The sequence below is a fragment of the Epinephelus moara genome, chromosome 12 (assembly GCF_006386435.1).
Source record: "Epinephelus moara isolate mb chromosome 12, YSFRI_EMoa_1.0, whole genome shotgun sequence".
In the NCBI taxonomy this organism is placed as follows: domain Eukaryota; kingdom Metazoa; phylum Chordata; class Actinopteri; order Perciformes; family Serranidae; genus Epinephelus; species Epinephelus moara.
The window spans coordinates 21,562,828-21,580,448 of NC_065517.1; the positions used below are offsets into that span (position 1 = coordinate 21,562,828).

The window sequence follows — 17,621 nt, forward strand, 5'->3', positions numbered from 1 at the left end:
TTCTTGGAATAAATACATTATGATCTGTTTTCAAGTGCCGTCCTGATTCTGCGTTTTAGATTCACTCGTCTTTGCTTGTGGTTTGTATATTTGAATGTGACAACCCCCGCGCTCCTGATGTTAGGACGATCCATTACTTTGGAACTGGGGTAGAGGCTGAAAGGTCGCCAGATTGAACCTCCAGACCAGCTGAGAAAATAGCCTGAAAAGCTACTCAGTGGCCATTTGTAGGGAACTGTGGCTGCATCAGGCGGCTATCAGGTGGAAATGAGTGTAGCTTTATGGCTCTAAAGAAGGCTTTTTCTCAAGAACAGCTTGCTCAGCAAAACATCCCTGGATAAATAATGGTTAAAAATTGCAGCCAGAGTCGGAGTTGATGTTTCTCTTGCTGCATTTCTGTAGGCCAAACACCTGCAAACTGCCCCCCCTCCTTCCATTGTGCTCATAAACTGATACCGAGGATCAGACATCTCAAATCAAACTGGTCATATGCCGGGGATGGGAAATTTATTTCAAACACTTTTGACAGTATCAGCAAAAACACACAGCTCCCGTCCAATTGTAGGTCACATTCAGCTTCATCTGTCAGATAGATATTTCCGCATCGGAGCTGTAGACGTGTGAGCCGCTTTTTTCACCTTCATTTTTATCCATTGGCATCTTTTCAGTGCTACTATGCATCATCTCCTGTCTGGTTTCCACACACACACGTCATATCTCTGTCACTATGCTACATGACATAACATGTAATACATCTTGCTGCATATCCCCCGTAGGGTTACCCCTAGCAACACACACCAATGCACTCTGCAACATGGATGAAAAGCTGTTTAATCGGCTGATTATCTATCCATCAGTTCATCTATCTATATCATTATTATATCAGCCCTTTAAAGATCCAGTAGTGGTCGGCCAGGCGTATAGACGACGCTCCCTTCCAGTTGTCGTGTTGGTGTAATAGAAGCCGTCCTCAGTCGAGCTCCATGCATAATTCAGCGGTGGACCTCATCGCGGTGCTTATTGCCTGGAGACCAGAGCGCGCTGATGGATGACCTCTGCTGCAGCCTGAGTCACGTTGAAGATTAACCAGCAGGACTGAAAACAGGTCATCTCTGCCGACCCCTCAGGCTCCTGCATGTTGCTGCAGCACAGGGGCACTGTGTGACAGCGGTGACAGCCTGCCCCGCAGTGCCACATGTACCGTGCCAGCCTTTACCGGGCCCGAGCGGCTCCACTCAGTTGCCTTTGACAGCAAGGTGAAGGGCATTGTGAGGAGAGCGATGATGTTTGAGACGCAAGGTCGAGAAAAAGATCCGCCGAGCGAGCGTTTGTGAACATCGTAGGGTCACCTATTCCTCCCATTCAGTAAGTAGGAGGAGTGCACGTTCAAAAGGAAGCGGTGACATGCTTCATTTTGTCCACTGTAGCTAAGACCTCGCAATCATGCCTCCATTTTTCTTGGAAGATGAGCGAGGGGCTTGGTGGAAGGAAGCGGAATAAAAAAAATGAAGCACTATGTGGCCAATTTCTCTAAAATCCCTCTGTCAGCATATCTGTCACACAGTCCAACTTAGAAATGATTGTGCCACAGTAGGGATCTTTTATTTATTTATTTAACTGACATTATTATAATTTCCATTATTTATGCCCCCCGTTGGACGCGACTCGAGGGCAAATGCGAGAGGTTTGAGAAAATGCAAGAAGTCTTTAGCGCTCTGCACGCGCCGGGTAATATCTCTGGTGGCATATGACACCACCAGATCTTCATCAGTGGAATAAATTGTAGTAGAGTATCATTTTCTCTTTAATCAGGCCACATTCTGCTGACACAGGACTCAATAGATGTCTTCTCATTCTTCCAGTTATAAAACACAGCGATTTATCGAAAGAGGGACCATGAATGTGTTTCTCCTCTCCATTGCCACTTCATTGCAGCCAAGGCTGAAGTGAAAGGCACATTGAAAAGAAACCGTAAAACCTTCTTCAGTCATTTTCCGAGGCCATTCACTGGATTTGATAATAGCCATAATGTGCAGTTAGTAAAGATGGCTGTAACTTTAAAGCATAATTAACCAATAATCCTGCAGGTTTTGTACCCTCTGAAGGCGACTCTTTAATAAGGATGATTGGGTGCTTCCAGTATTTAAATGCGGTTGATCTCAGGTTCTGTTCCCTAAATTTTACACCCTGAACTAATCTCACATTACCCGCAGCACACACACACACACACACTTCTATAACCTAGACTCAAAACATTAAGATGAATTTGCTTTGGCAAATTAGTGGTGCCAGGCTGTGTAACCGTTTTACCCACAGTGTGAGGTCAGCGCAGTCTGCTGCCATTTCCAGCAATCAAAAACCAACATTTATGACCTTTAGTGTGATGAATGTGTTTTTCAATGTTCATGGTCTTTTACGTCTGATTATGCTGCTCTGATGTCTTTTGACCTTGTAAAATAATGTTAGCTTTGTATTTTAAGGCTATTAAAGGGGCCTCAAGCAATTTAGTAATGCACTTCCATAAAGTTAAAGGACCTGCATTTGACATAAAACGGCAAAGTCAAAATCAAAGCAGTGGAGGGTGAGATCCTGAATTGTAGTCCCCAGTATGAAGCTGCAGAAAAGCTAGAACCTACAAGTCCCATAATGCAACTCCATGTTTTTCATCCAACCTTCCCTGACTGTTAAATCACTAGTTTCATCATGATACGATATTATATTGGTTCCTTGGACAATGATACAGTGCAACTTTGTCATGCACATAATAAATTTTATTTAATTTTATTGTATTGCTTTATATTTACATACTTCTATTTCATACTCTTATTCTTACTTCTTATATTTCTCTATATAAATCACAATTTCCCCTTGGGGATCAGTTAAGTATTTCTGATTCTGATTCTGATTTAACCGATATCACATGTAGTCTACTACAATACGATTTCGACTCGATTCAGTTCAGGGGCCTTTAATTGATATCAGATGATATAATCTGTCTATTTAACACAATTGGAAACAGACGAAGCTGCCGCTGCTTTTTTTTTTCTTTGATTAAGGCCATAAAAACAACATAAATTGTAAATAACTGGAACCGGTTAATGCGGGAAAGTTAACTTTAAACTGACTGCACTTAAGCCTAGTTCACATCACACGATTTTCACCCTGATTTTGCGTCACAGAGACTATCTTTTGAGTGTTTATACCTGGCGACGTGTGTTTCTGTCACTGGGAGTCTCGCCAACTGCGTTGCGACCTGTGTGTGCGCACCACAAGATTTCTCCACCGAGCCCTCACCGACAGAGCCCCAGATAACGCGGTGACGTCACCAAACTTGGAGACGACACATCGTAAAGGCATGGATATTCTTTATTATCCTGGGTCCAAACACTACGCGCTCCGCGTGATCCTATGGATGCTGCCGTTGTTGTTGCTTGTCAGCCGGCTTGTCAGTGTTGCCAGATCTTGGGAGAGAAACAAGCAACCAGGGCTATGGAAACAAGCCAAAAGAAGCGAGTGCAGTCCGACATACTATCATGCGTTTAAATAACTTATTAGACGGATATATATATAGAGAAAGGTGACGTTTAGAGAGCAAGCCCAAATAAGCAACTCCACTTTAGAAATAAGCCCAAAGTCGTGGCTAATAAGTGAACCTGGCAAGTGGCAACCTTGCGGCTTGTCCTCCTCACATTTCTTCCGTCCTCCTGCGTGCTGATGTGGGACGTATCCCGCCTCTCACTGGCTGATGCTCTTTGTCAGTCGTGTCACACTTCTCCAGTTTTCTAGCATGATATCCAGTCCCAGTCACAGACGAGGGGGTGACTTGCTTGTAGGCTTGTTCACACATGAGGACTCATCGTGGCAGACTATCTGCCGACTCACCTCCGACCCAAGGTGGCTGTCAAGATCCTCTGCGACGTCAAAATCGCGGTGAAAATCGTGTAATGTGAACTAGGCTTTACACACATAAAGCAGCACATGGGATAAGTTGACCTTCAGAGTTTTCTGCCAGAAAGACCCAACCTTAACCAGGATCCTTAACATCACCAAACAGCCATAAAACAACAAGATCATTTAACAAGAAAATACAAGCAACTGTCAATGTTCGTAGACAAAACAGTTGGTTTTTGCTAGTCATCAATATTAGCTTAATCACTTTCACGTTGCATGAATAAGCCTAGCCACTCAAGGACATTTCCCGTACTCATAGCTTAACAAATGACATGTATTATATATACTGTTTAGTACTCACCGTTGGTTTAAATCACTGCATTTCCCGACAAAACAGCACGGTTGAATTTCAGTCTGCGTGCATGTTTTTATAGCCGAAAATTGTTGAAACAGCAGCTAATGTTACTGTAGCAAGAAGTTAGCGCCAAACCAGGGAGGTACATCATGTTTCCTCTGTATTTTACCTCATAAGGCATTATTTGCATATGGCATTTATAGAGTGCTTTTCATGGTACTCAAAGACACTTTACATGAGTTAAAAACAATCATAAAACAGTCATTAAAAACCGTTTTGAAAAGTTGAGTTTTGAGTAGTGATTTAAACTGGGACAGGTCAGTGCAGTCTCAAATGTGTTTGGGGAGAGAGTTCCAGAGGGAGGGGGCAGCTATGGAGAAGGCTCTGTCGCTCCAGGTACGGTGCTTAGCCCTGAGTGGTGGAGTCAGGAGGTTGGCATTAGAGGAGTGCAGGCTGCGGGAAGGAGTGTGGTGGTGGAGCAGGTAAGGGAGGTAGGAGAGGGCCTGGTTATGGAGGAAAGACTTTGAATTGGATGCGTTGTGGGACAGGGAGCCAGTGGAGGTTCTGAAGGACGGAGCGGATTTTCTTTGAAGTCCAAAATATTTCCATAATGCTGATTCAGAGTAAACAATGTTATCCTTATTGTATTTTCATGGCACCGTGCCAATATCTGCTGGAGCTTTGTGACACTAACATGGGATTTTTTTTTTTTTTTTTTTAAAAAAAGGTCCTAGAAATTATATGTATCAATGTTTTTGATAAATACCCTCATGTTTTAAATTTTTGGCCTCCAGTTTGTAATCCAGGTGTTCTGTCAAGCCACAAGCTTCACTGAAAACGTCTGTAAATAAAAATGACTTGATTTATTGCGTTTATTTTAGTAAGGCGTGTAAAGCAAATATTGGCCTTTACTGTACGTCACTGTGTTCTGAATTGATATCACTGAGGCCATCAACTGTGAAGAGCTCCTGTTAATTTCTCCAAAGTTCTGTGAACATGCCAGAAAAATATCACTAGCTTACTTTGACTTTCAAATATAAGCCCAACAACTAGCCAAAAGTGTTATCTCCAAAAATTTCCCATATCCTATTTGGCAGCAGTTGCCTGCCTCATCCAACAGTTTTATATTTATCAGTTTTAGTCTACTGAGCACAAACCTCATTATGGCTCCTCAAACACAGTGACAAGGGTTTTTGCAGCCTGCCTTTTAGTAAAGTCCCAGTCGTGCATTAGCTGGTGGAGTGCTACCCTCTCGCAGCTCTTATTTTCCATAATAAAACACAGCTCAGCACATCCTAGTGCTGCATGCATAAAGAGGAGCCACCCTTGTGTCAGCCTAGGTTAGTCACAACAGGAGCACCGGCGAAGAAGGAGCGTCTGCACAGATTTCAATAATCCCACATCAGTCAATAAGAAATGAAGGAGAATAGTTTGCGCCTCATTGTTTCAGTGATCTCAGCTGCTGCATTCTGGGCAGTTTGCGCCAGTGAAGCATGAAGCGTCTCTGTGGTATTACAGCATGGCACCATTCATGTCCTACATATCAACTATGCTGCCATGGTAAACATGATGAGCTACTGTTAACCTACTTCTGTGCTGCCAGGCGAACCCCAGCAGGAACACTTTCCTCTGTCTTGAACGCTCGCAGGCAGAGGCACCAGAGATACTGCGACATGTCAATCAACCGCACCCCACCACCACCAATCACACGAAGTCTAAGATGCCTGGCATTATTCCAGCGCGCACTCAGAGATGATAGCACACGCACACACGCACACACTTAGATGTCGTGCGCACAGACACACCTGCCAGTCTTCATCCCATCACACGACTAGTCTCAGTTGCGTGGCAGGGCTTTGTTGGGGAGTTGACAGCGAAGGTTGCTTCATAAACCCGGCACGCGTCCATCTCGTCTCCCCCGCTGCTTTGGGATGAAGGGAAGTGATGATCCAGGGATTTTTCGTTCCCTCTGCTCCATTGAGCTCACCGTATCACCTTGACAATGTTGCATTCTGTCACGGAGGCTACGGGGATGGCAGCCGGCACTTTGGGGAGGAGGGAAATGCTCGGGGAGAACTTTGTGGGATTTAGCCGTCTCCAAACAAATCCATTAACTGTCGGGCTTAGTCGTGCTTTAACTTACAGTAAGGGAGGAAGTGTTGGAAGTGGGTTGTGGTAGGCTGTGGTTCAGGATGCAGCGTTGGGTGTTGAGGAAATAAAAGATGTATTCTTGGTTGTGTGATGGCTTCTGTATGTGTATGTGTGTGCGTGTGAGTGAGACTGTTGAGAGACTGCATTAGTACAAGTGTGTGTATTTGTGTGTGTGTGTGCAGGAAGTGGAAAGTGGAACATCCCTGTCCTGCCTCGACAGCAATGCAGCATAGCTCAGGGACTGCACATCACTATGTAAATGCAAATTGCAGTGTCATGCTGATCAATCCTGTAGGCTGCTGAGACAGGGTTATGTCGGGACCAGTCTGCAGCGTCTTGGCTTTAACTGTCTGCCCCGTTCTGTCCTCTCTGTTTCCTGTATGCTACTGAGACATGTCTCATGCTTTGTTCTCCTCTACAGGAGTATTTGTCTGTCAAGCTGGTTTACGGGCGTAGCTCTTCAATTATTTTAATTTGCCTCTGTTTGACCAAGAAGCACATGCATTACTTGCGAGACAAAACATTGCGCAATAAGCTCAACTAACTCCCATGTCTTTCTTTGTTCTTACAGGGAACATCTCAAATAAAAGAATCCTGTGGGACTGGAAGGAAACAGCAAGGCGGTGTGGGAGGAGCTGGACAACACGTAGCTGGGCGGAGGGGAGGAGACACCAAACAGGCTGTCACAACACAGACATCGGAGCATGCTAGCCATGCTTTAGCACGCGTAGGAAGGGCTGGTTGATCGCTGGAGAGACACGCCGCCTTTTCTTACACACTGCTGAGCCACAAACGCGCCCCCCCTCTCATCTGTCATTTACTGTACACCATCCCCTGCAAAGATGCCAAGGTTGGCGCTGTGGCACTTGTGGTGACGGGGCACAGAGTGTGTGCGCACATCCGGCAGGCAGGCCGGCGGGTCGGTGGGTGTACAGGCACACCAAGAGGCATTTTTGGGTGGGCGAGGTTGCACCATGCGGCCCTGGGCGGGTTCATGGCGTTGGATTACCCTGGTGCTGCTGGCCTGGGGCACGCTCCTCTTCTACATTGGCGGCCACTTGGTGAGGGACAGCGAGCACCCGGAGCGATCCAGCCGGGAGCTCTCCAAGATCCTGGCCAAGCTAGAGCGGCTCAAGCAGCAGAATGAAGACCTGCGGCGCATGGCCGAATCGCTCAGGTAATCGCTGGATGTTTTCAGAAATGAGTTGCTTAACTGTCACAACACCAAACATTTTTTTCTCCTAAAACAAAGCTCCTTTCCCACTGGACAAAAAACCACTACAATCTGGCTTTTGTCTGCAGTGGGGAAGGTGACAATCGGTAGTCAGTGCAGTAGTCACAGATATTTATATGTTCCAGCTTTAGGTGTGTTTACATGCACACTAGTATGCTGTTTTTGCGGTCACACAGATCCTATCCTAGTTTCAGACACCTGGCTCAGCCCATACCTAACTTTACAAAACCTGATCATGCTAGCTGGAGTAAGTTACTTACTTACTTATCCTCTTCGTCCCGGCTGGGGCATAAGGCCGCAATCATACACTGCCACTGAACCCTGTCTCGTGCTTTGGCCTGTGCTTCGTCCCATGAGAGACTAGTGTTGTCATGATACCAAAATCTTTGTTTCGGTACCAATACCAATATGAATTTCGATACTTTTCGATACTCTTCGGTACTTTTCCTAAGGAAAAGTCCTTTTGGATACAAACCTTTAGAACAATAAATAGTAGGGGTGTAAAGGTACCAAAAAAAAATCATGGTTCGGTAAATACCTCGGTACGGACGTCATGGTTTGGTTGCTCAAATGTTCCACCAAGTTTGTGTTGTCTCGTGTTGTCTCCCTTTGCGAGGCAGACTTTCTCTTGTCTTTTTTCACATGCGCCAGCTGCGAATGTTGATACAGGTGTTGTCATACACACCACTTGTGCAATCTGTGCTCCAATAGGAACAAGAAAGGCGTTTGTGTGCATAATTGAGTAAAATAAATTAACTAAATTAATGAACTGAATCAATTTCAAAGTACCGGTATTTTCCAAATGCAGTATAGTACCGCTTGGAATACTCTAGTACCGCGGTACTATTATAGTAGGGGTATACCGTGCAACACTATGAGAGACCCATCTCCTTCAGCTCCATTATCGCTGTCCTTCGCCAGGTGTTAGTCTTGCATTCGAACATGGTGCGAACATTCCATGCTCCAAGACGGATAGTAGTTTTGGGTCTTAGGAGACTCTTCTTCAAGCAACAGAATTCCCGGGGTGGGTTTTGTTCTGCTACCATCATACTGCCTGTGGTTTGGCTGGCGCTTCGTTTGGACCCCAGGTTCAGTGGTTTGTATCTTGCAGTTTCCGAGGTGAGGTTGTTGGCCCCACGCTCAACCCCCAACCTGGGGGACCAGTGCTGCTTTTTGTCCGGACTCTCCCCCATGACCTGCCCGGCTCGGTTAGACCTGCCAGGGGCCTTAAGCCCCTGCCGGTATAGCTCACAGGATCTTTGAGACACCCAAGCCCCCCCACCACATCAAGGTAGCAGCCCGGGAGGGAGCTGGAGTAAGTAGAGTGAGTAAGATCTATTTATATAGCGCTTTTCGCAGACATAGGTCACAAAGTGCTTCACAAGGGCAATATACAATGAGAAAGAAATCATAGAGAGCAAGTAAAGATGTGAACCACCTCGTGAAAAGTGCACAACTAGCAAAACTACTTGCACACACACACAGGAGAAAGAGAAAAATAATAACAGATAAGAGTTCACACTACACATCAACAATACACAAAGTTTAAAAAAGTACAGCTCTGGTACATACCAGTTACCCAAACACCTGTCTGAACAGGTGTGTCTTTGGGCCTGTCCCAGTACCCACACTTCCTCTAGAAATACCCACTTGTACTTGGTTGTGCGCGTTCACGTTTAGGCTAGTGGTGTCCCAAAACAGAATTGAGGTAGTGGAAGTGGTTTCCAACACTTAAAACCCGCCTTAGATTCCAAAGGAGCCGCGACCCACACTTTCAACGAAGTGGAAGATGGAATTTCCCAGAACACCTTGCGAAGTCACCAACTTCGGCAAGTTTTAGAAAACAATTTGTTACTGTACGATTGGAGTGTAGGCTATACAAACAACAGATGGTTGGACTAGCGTAAACTCATCAGCAACTCGGATGAACACAGCGTCAAAATATTTAAACAAATCGACTTATCCAAACAAAATTGATCAGAACTAGAAGACGTCGTAGGCGCCTCCTGTTTTCAGCATTTCTTCTCCGTTGATTCATCAGACGGAGAAGAATAAACATAGCACAGACCACAGGTAACATAAGCACTGGAGCTGACATTTTCAAACCTGAATGACTACCAGTATCTTACGTAGCTACTACGAGTAATGTATGCCTGCACGTCGGCCACTCCGATTTGCATGAAGTGATGTCTCAATTCTTAGGGAAAGATCTCTACCCTAATATTTCCCTCATCAAGGGTTATCTCGCAAACGAGGGCACTCAATACAAAATGGAAGATTTAGGGGGTAGAAATGGGATTGGGCCTTTAGCTGGCTTTTAAAAGTAACCACAGAGTCAGCAGATCGTAAGGGAGCAGGCAGAGCATTCCAAAATTCAGGTGCTACGGCCGCAAAAGCTCGATCACCACGTGTCTTAAGGCAAGTACAAGGGATAGGCAGCAAATATAGCATATTTGATCGACGAGTGTGAGCTGAAGAATATGACTGAAGTAGTCCAGGTACATAAGAGGGAGCCTGACCGTGTAATGCGCTGTAAACAAGAATTTGTGTGGTTGAAACCATTTTACAACATGTGAACACCTCATCCAGGTTTCTGATCATTGCCTGCCATGTGCGTCCTCAACATGAGTTATTTAGTAATGAGTCAGATACACACAAAAAATGCTAATTAACAATATCATAATGAATAATTAAAGTCTGACACAACACTGATAATGCAGAGGATAAACTGTTAGACAGAGAAGCCAAATGCAGCAGAGTGGTGAATGCAACAGAGTCCAGGCAGCCAGAAATCAAAGTGGGCTCATCATCAACCGCCGAGGTGACTCAGTCGGCACAGAAATAATAGGGTGGCCTAGATGTCGAGGAGTGAAAAGACATACTGTACCTCAACGGAGACAGAGCTGAGGATCCTGGATGCTGTTAGAATCAAAAGTACATCAGGTTTCTTCTTCACAGATAAACACCACATCGCAAATAGGATCCAAACTAAGACATTAGTTTTCATGTAAACATACCTAATGAAAGGTGAGCAGTGTTTTTCAGAAGCAAACCTCACCAACAGTAACAGCTGAATCATCACCATCTCCCTCTTCCGTTATAATCAGCTCAGCCTTTACTTCTTTTTGGGCTCTGCCAAGAAAGCCGGACCTTTTGCGAACATCTGCTTGAGTAGCAAAGTAGAATAGTTTGGAAGTGTATGTGCAGGTTCTTCTTGGGCCAGTCGATGTTACCTCGCAGTGTGAGTGCTTTGAGTGCAGAATTTTGTCATTACTGGATCTTTGGAAATGAGGTTTTGCACAAAAGCACAGTTGAAAACAAATGTAATGCACCCGTTTTTGCTTGTCTGGTCAGTTTACTTTTGTTTTTGAGTCATATAAGAAGTAAAAACGATGGTGCAATGCATCATTCCTTTAAGTTTTTGCAAAGTCCAGCAATTAAGTACAGTTCTCCCTCCCCAACAGTCCAATCAGAGTAATGCTGCAAAGCCCAGACTGTGGCGATGAGATGATTTTTACTTTAGTTTTCGTTAAAAAAAAGAAAAAGTAATCAGCATATGATTAAATCAGCATCTCGTGCCGCGTACAGTCGAACAAATGTTTCTGCAAAGTTTCATCAAAAGCCGATCAGTGGTGCCAGAGATGCTGCGTGTGACAGACAGATGGATGGACTGTCACACACCTCACCAGATTTCATTGTGTTATTCTGGCAGACAATAGCACATTGTACGAGCCCATTAACCACACAGCATCATTCACACATTCAAGCTATGTGTAATGGAGAGACAGATGGTTCTGCTCTTATCTCCGCACGCTGACAGCGTTTTCTCATCCCCGCATAAACACCGGGCCCTGCACATGGGTGTGTATGAGTGCATGCGTGTGCAGGGAATGCAGCAGCGTGTCCTGGTGTGTTCGCCGTATTAACAGGGAACTCAAGCTTCAGATGTTGCCATTGCCGCTCCGCTGTGATATTCCGATTCACTTTGATGCGGGGCCCTCGTCGGCAAACATAAAAACACACGCGCGCACGTTGCTTCAGACAGCTGGTCCCTGATTAAATCCCTTGCTTTTGTAATTATTCAAAATTGGCTCAAAAACAAAGGTGGAATTCATGGCATAAAAAACAAGTGCAGCTTTCAGGCGACCAGTGTCCAGATGGGTCCCCGACACACTGCACGCTTGTTGCTTGTTATTGAGTTCGGTTGTTGATCTGGGACCGAGGCCTCCGCAGTTGTTTACTGGGGCAGCGCTACAGTGCCTTCTCAAGTCCCTCTAAGCTTCGGCTTCGGCTAAGTATCCGGCACAGCAAGCCAAAAGCAGGCAACTGGCTTACTGAGGTTAAGCTTTATGAGCTATCGACAGAGACAGCGGTTGGTTTGTCCTCTGTTCAATTTAATGTCTCTCTGCATGTGTGTGTGTGTGTGTGTGTGTGTGTAGTGGTCAGATACAAGCCCAGGAGAGAACTGCGCCACCCCGTAGTGTCTCGTATCCTTATATTAGAGCCCTAATAGACGCAAAGAGGCTGTTAGTGAGCTGCCCATCATTCCTTCCACAGCCCCTCCCTTCTCATTGCCTCCTCCTGTTCTTTCTTTCACTCCTCCTTCACCTCCCTCCTCCTCATTCCACTACCAAACTGCTGACAGAGGCATGGCACGGAGCCAGCCTCCAGCCTGCAGGTTGTCACAGACTGACTGACTATGTAACAACTCACTAGCTCGCTGATCGACTACCTCAGCGCATGCCTAACCCAATTCGCCGGCCCGCACGTCCTGGAGATTTTTTGGACCGAGAACATGAATCTCTGAATGTTGCACAAGAAGCAGAAGTAGTTCTTTTGCGAGCATCCCGCTGACGTCGGACAATAAAGAAGGTTTCATCCAAAGCACCTAACCTTCACATTACTGCATTCATTTTTTATGAGCGGCCTCAGAGAGATTTAAACCCATAAAACTGACATTATTACACCTTTGTGCTGAGTTGTTGCGCAGTAGAAACCCACTGCATTGAGATTGATTTATAGTTCAGAGTAGGGTTTAACTTGGTTAGTGTCATCACAGCACAGCAGTACGAGACGGATGTGTAATGCAGTATTGGGCAGTGTTGTGCATTCATCTTATACCTGAAGGGATCTTGTGTACATTGTCTCATTGGCTCTATGATAGAGAGTGATAGTGAAGCAGTTTGCATGGGATATTGAATTTTTTAATCGTGAATTGCAAATTCATGTAGCATCACTGTGAGGATGAAGATACTTAAATCGTTTCTGTGCAGTATGGAAAAGTGTGGACTTTAAATTTAGTAATTTACAGTTCTGGAGTGTATGGGAAATTAGTTCTGTTTCCAGACTATTACCCCGTTTTTGTTCTCTAAAATACAAAATTCAGAATTTCTAAACACAAAGAGCATGTTCAAGGCAAGAAGTGTGGCCTGCGACTGATTACCTTAAGGTCACAGCCTCACAGCTCTGCCCTAAGTGCCTTAAATGCACCAAATCTGGATATCTGCTACCACATTTGTTTGAAAGAAATTGCTGCAATATCTTTAAACTGCTGTTTATAGCATCGCAAATAACCGAATATAAGCTTGTCTGAACATTCATGAGTTATGCAGTAGGGCTGGGCAGTATGACCTCAAATCAACATCATGTTTAATTCAACATTTTACCTCGATTACGATTACTGAACGATTTTTTTTTTTTTGTTTTTTACACTTATAGTTCACTGACAAGGTTTGTACAGTATTTCTTTTGTGATTAACAGTTTTATTCTTATTTCTGATGCAAGGGCGACATTCATGTAGCATATTTAACATACAACAGATCTCAAATACCCATTATGTATTAGTGTTGTCACAGTACCAAAATTGGGACCCACGGTACGATACGAGTGAAAGTATCATGGTTCTGAGTAGTATCACGATACCACAGCAAAAATGAGGCAGATGTGCCTTTTGTCATTTATAAAAAGATCAATCACTTTTCTATAATACATCACTGATATTTCAAAGGAATAAATTACTTATTGACTTATTCATACTTCAAAAACAGCATCAATAAGTGATTAACATAGGGGGGATCAAAATAAAATAAATAAATGAAATAAAAATCAACCAGCCACCCTCTTTCTCTGACAAGTAAAGAACAGTCCCTAAAGTGCGGTGAGGTTTGTGGGCCGTTACCTGCCACAAAGAGAGAAATGTGAACGACTCGTTTCTCCTCTGACACGTCACATACCTGTGTGCCGCCACGGCTCGGCTGTTCAGGTACTTCTGGACAGTCATGACACCAACGAAGAGGAAATTATTGGACCTGGAGCCGGGCTTCTCGGTCGTCGGTAAACCGCGTTATCTTGCGGTGGCCATAGTGCTCCACCGTATTCCTGTCTGTGACCCCCGTTCAACCCACAACCAGCAGGATTCGCCTTTCGTTTCTGCTGCTGGTTGAAATCTGTACTCACACAGCATGCTCCTGAATGATTTCTTTTGCTCGCACAAAACTATTTTTAGTCGCAAATGCAAGTTACTCAAGATACTCAGTAGCTAAGCTAATATCTGAAATGTCACTGGAAAACAAACCACTGCAGCAGCATATTGAGTGCCAGGTGGCCAGCGCGCGCCGTTATTGGACCCTACTCTAGTCACCCTCTTGCGATTGGACTTTGAACTTATCCCACAGTAGTGGTACCTTGAGGTACCGTAGCACTACGGTACTCCAACATTATGGTATCATATGTACCGTGGTGTTTAAGTACCGCGGTCTGCCGTTGGTACCAGTATACTGTGCAACACTATTATGTATATAATAATATGTGGGGGCTACCGTTTTAAAAGTTAAAGGACAGTGTCCCAGTGGTCTTCCAGTCCCTTATCAAAGTCCTTCAACAGGCAGGCTGCCAGTTCCATGTTCAGTAGGTCCAGTTTAAAAGTATTAGTCTCTAAGTGTCCAGTTACCACAGGTTTTCAACTGTTACTCCAACATTATTGTCCAACTTAAGGCCCAGCAAGTATACTTTCATTCACACAGGGAAATTGACATTTAAAATCTCTGACACAAGAGATACCACTTCTGACCAGAGTGTTTTAACAGATGGACAGTCCCAGAGTAAGTGAAATAGAGAACCTCGGTCGCCACAATTCTGCCACCATAGATCTTGATATTTGTCATCCATCTTGGATAATCTGACAGGAGTGATGTATGCCCTGCACAGAATCTTATATTGTATGATCCTAAATCTCACACGTTTAGAGGAACTCAAAGCCGACCTCCAAATTATGCTCCATTTGGAGGCAGTCAAAGATGTATTAAGATCATGCTCCCGAGCCAGCTGGACAGAAAAATATGTATCAGGTACATTATGTTACAGATGTCTGAGACCACACCTCTTGTCAGAGTTGTCTTCTTTGGAGTGTTTGCAGTGTAAATATACTCAACTGTTGAAGCAGGGATAATTTTTCTAATGAAAGAGTGCAGATCTTATGTTCTGATTTTAAGATAATTGAAGGAATAACACACAGATGAACTGCTTATGGTTATGTATTGAATATTTAGATATTTTGAATATTGTGTAGCCTTTGTAAATAATTGTGTTATGCAGAGCTGCTTTGTGAAGGCACCTGTTGATCGGTGCTTGTCAGTCTCTTCCTTTTTTTGAACCGTGCACTGTTCATATTCGGTAATGTGATTGTGCTCCATGTGCTGAAACAGATTAGCGGTATTACCTCTGGTCGCTGAAACAGTTTTTCCACAGTGTTTACATTTAATTTCTTTCTGTTCGGTGTCGTCTTCACGAAAGCTTAAATGTGTCCAAACAACCGACATGTCATTTTTCTTTGTACAAGCTGCTAAGGTTGCTCAGTTGGTGTTAGAGTTCTCCTCAATTGTTGCTTCCAGGTCGTGGACTGGACGGGGCGGAGTCACGTGACTACACACCCAGTAGTTTTTGAGGACACTACATGAACACACTTACAGTGGGGAAGGTATTAACAGAATGTTAAAAGACTACATTACAGACAAGGGCAAGATTATGTTGGTCGGAGCAGTGGTTCCCAACCTTTTTCTTGAGGGACCCATATTTTTACCATCGTAGACTTTGGTGCCCCCCACACACACTTCTTGCGACACATATTTTAGAAATTTTCTATACTAATTTATTTACTTATTTTAAAATAAATGAATAAGCTTTTAATATAACGCTTGAATTTATTTGTTTTTGACACATAAATGAATTAAGTTTAACAAGTTAACACATTAAAATTATTACACCCCTTAAAATCAAGGCCCCGGTTGGGAACCACTGGGTAAGAAGTTCTAAATATTGGTTTCAGTTAATTTTCGATTAATTGCTCGGCCCTATTATGCAGTGATGTAGTTTTCTGAAAAGTAAACTGACCTTATAGACAAAAATGTTTGACAGAAGACTGTTGTACAACTCTCTGGTAGGCTGGCTTGACAATTCCAAACAGCTTTGGATGCCAAATGGGAAAAGAAAGCTGGAAGCAAACTTTGTGTGAAGTCATTCGACATCTTCAACATGAAGGTGCAGCAAATGAAAGCCATGTGCAAGCAAAAAAGCAGTCTCATCTCATCACAGCGACATGTATTTACATAATAACATTAAGCTGTTTGTGCTCAGATGTCAAATATGGTCGGAAAAATCTAGTCTGGATCAGAAAGGAATTTTTTAGCGGAGAATGTGTAGGAACCCTGCACTGAGTTATACAACCTGCTAGATGCGCTACGTGTAATGGTTTACCTGTTTTTTGCTGAACTATCCACATTTTCTCGAGAAGAATTGTCATGTGAAATTAATAAATCCATCAATCACCGCTCAGATTCAAATTAGCATCACCTTGCCGGCCTACAGATTCAATCCAGTGATTTGGTTATTCAGGCCATTCCTGAGTGAGTTGAGCGACAGGCAGTGTGCCAACCTACCAATCACCCAGCAGCATTAATGAGAGGTGAGCACGAGGTCGAGTTGCTCAGTCTGTCTGGCTCCGCCCTCTCTGCAGCTGTCAGTCACCTCGGGCACGAAGCCACGGCTCCTGCAGAGACAATGACACGCGCCGGCCCGATGGTGTGACATCGGAGGGAGCGAGGGGTGAGAGTGACAGCTGGGCTGAGCGATGAGGACCTGATCGATCCCCGAGGCATGCCAAGAGAGGGGGGGAGGGGGGCGATGCAGAGGAGGCGAGGAGGAGGGAAGCATGATGGATGGCGTGAGGACTGCACTAAGTAAAGAGCAGCAAGGAGGAAATGGAAAATGTGGAGTGGGGGTTGAAAGAGTTGTGGAGACTGCAGTCGTCGCACTAAAATCTTGTCTGCATGTGGTTCTTTTTGCATATGTCTGCCTCATTTGGGTCGCTATCTTTCAAGTGAAATAAAAATGCTAATTTAAACGGTAAAAACAGATGTGAGTAGTTCGGCGTGATGAGTCCACCCATGTACAAGGAGACAATGAGAGAACTAATTTATCTCGTAATGGTTATAACCCAGTTCGGCCCCACCAACAGATGCTGCCGCCGCTTCCAGACCTGAACTCCCATCGACCCGGCCGTCGCTCAGGCCCAGTGAGGGAAGGTCTACTACCACTACACACTAGCCCCATTGTGGGAGCTGTCTGTGGTCAGGACATCTCTGTCAAGTAGGGCTTGAAGCAGAGCTGGCTCGCTCTGGGTTTACTGAGGCGTTGAAGCATGCGAGGCAAGAATGCACCATTCAGAATCAGTTTACTTGGAATTACACTGTTTGAGTCAGTGGACATAACATGGAGACGGCAAAGGAAGGAGATGTAGAGACAAGATTTACTGATTTGACACAATGCAGAAATATTCACACAAACACAATAGAATTACTGTAGTACAGCTACAGCACAGTGTAATACAGACACTCAGTTTTATGGGGATAGTGCTATTCCTCTCATAATGTCTTCAAACAGGTCTTTCAAAGTGATTTTCAGCCGTGGTAGCAGGGTTTTTATGGTAATACCAC

General features: G+C 44.4%; 1 protein-coding gene across 1 annotated transcript in view; it reads left to right on the plus strand.

Moving 5' to 3' along the window:
• Window positions 1–17,621, plus strand: part of fut8b (fucosyltransferase 8b (alpha (1,6) fucosyltransferase)) — a 132,601-nt gene that overhangs the window by 53,725 nt on the left and 61,255 nt on the right. The window contains exon 2 of the mRNA XM_050058236.1: window positions 6,969–7,574. Coding sequence (XP_049914193.1) covers window positions 7,372–7,574 — 203 coding nt within the window. The 5' untranslated portion in view covers window positions 6,969–7,371. The remainder of the gene's footprint in view (window positions 1–6,968; window positions 7,575–17,621) is intronic.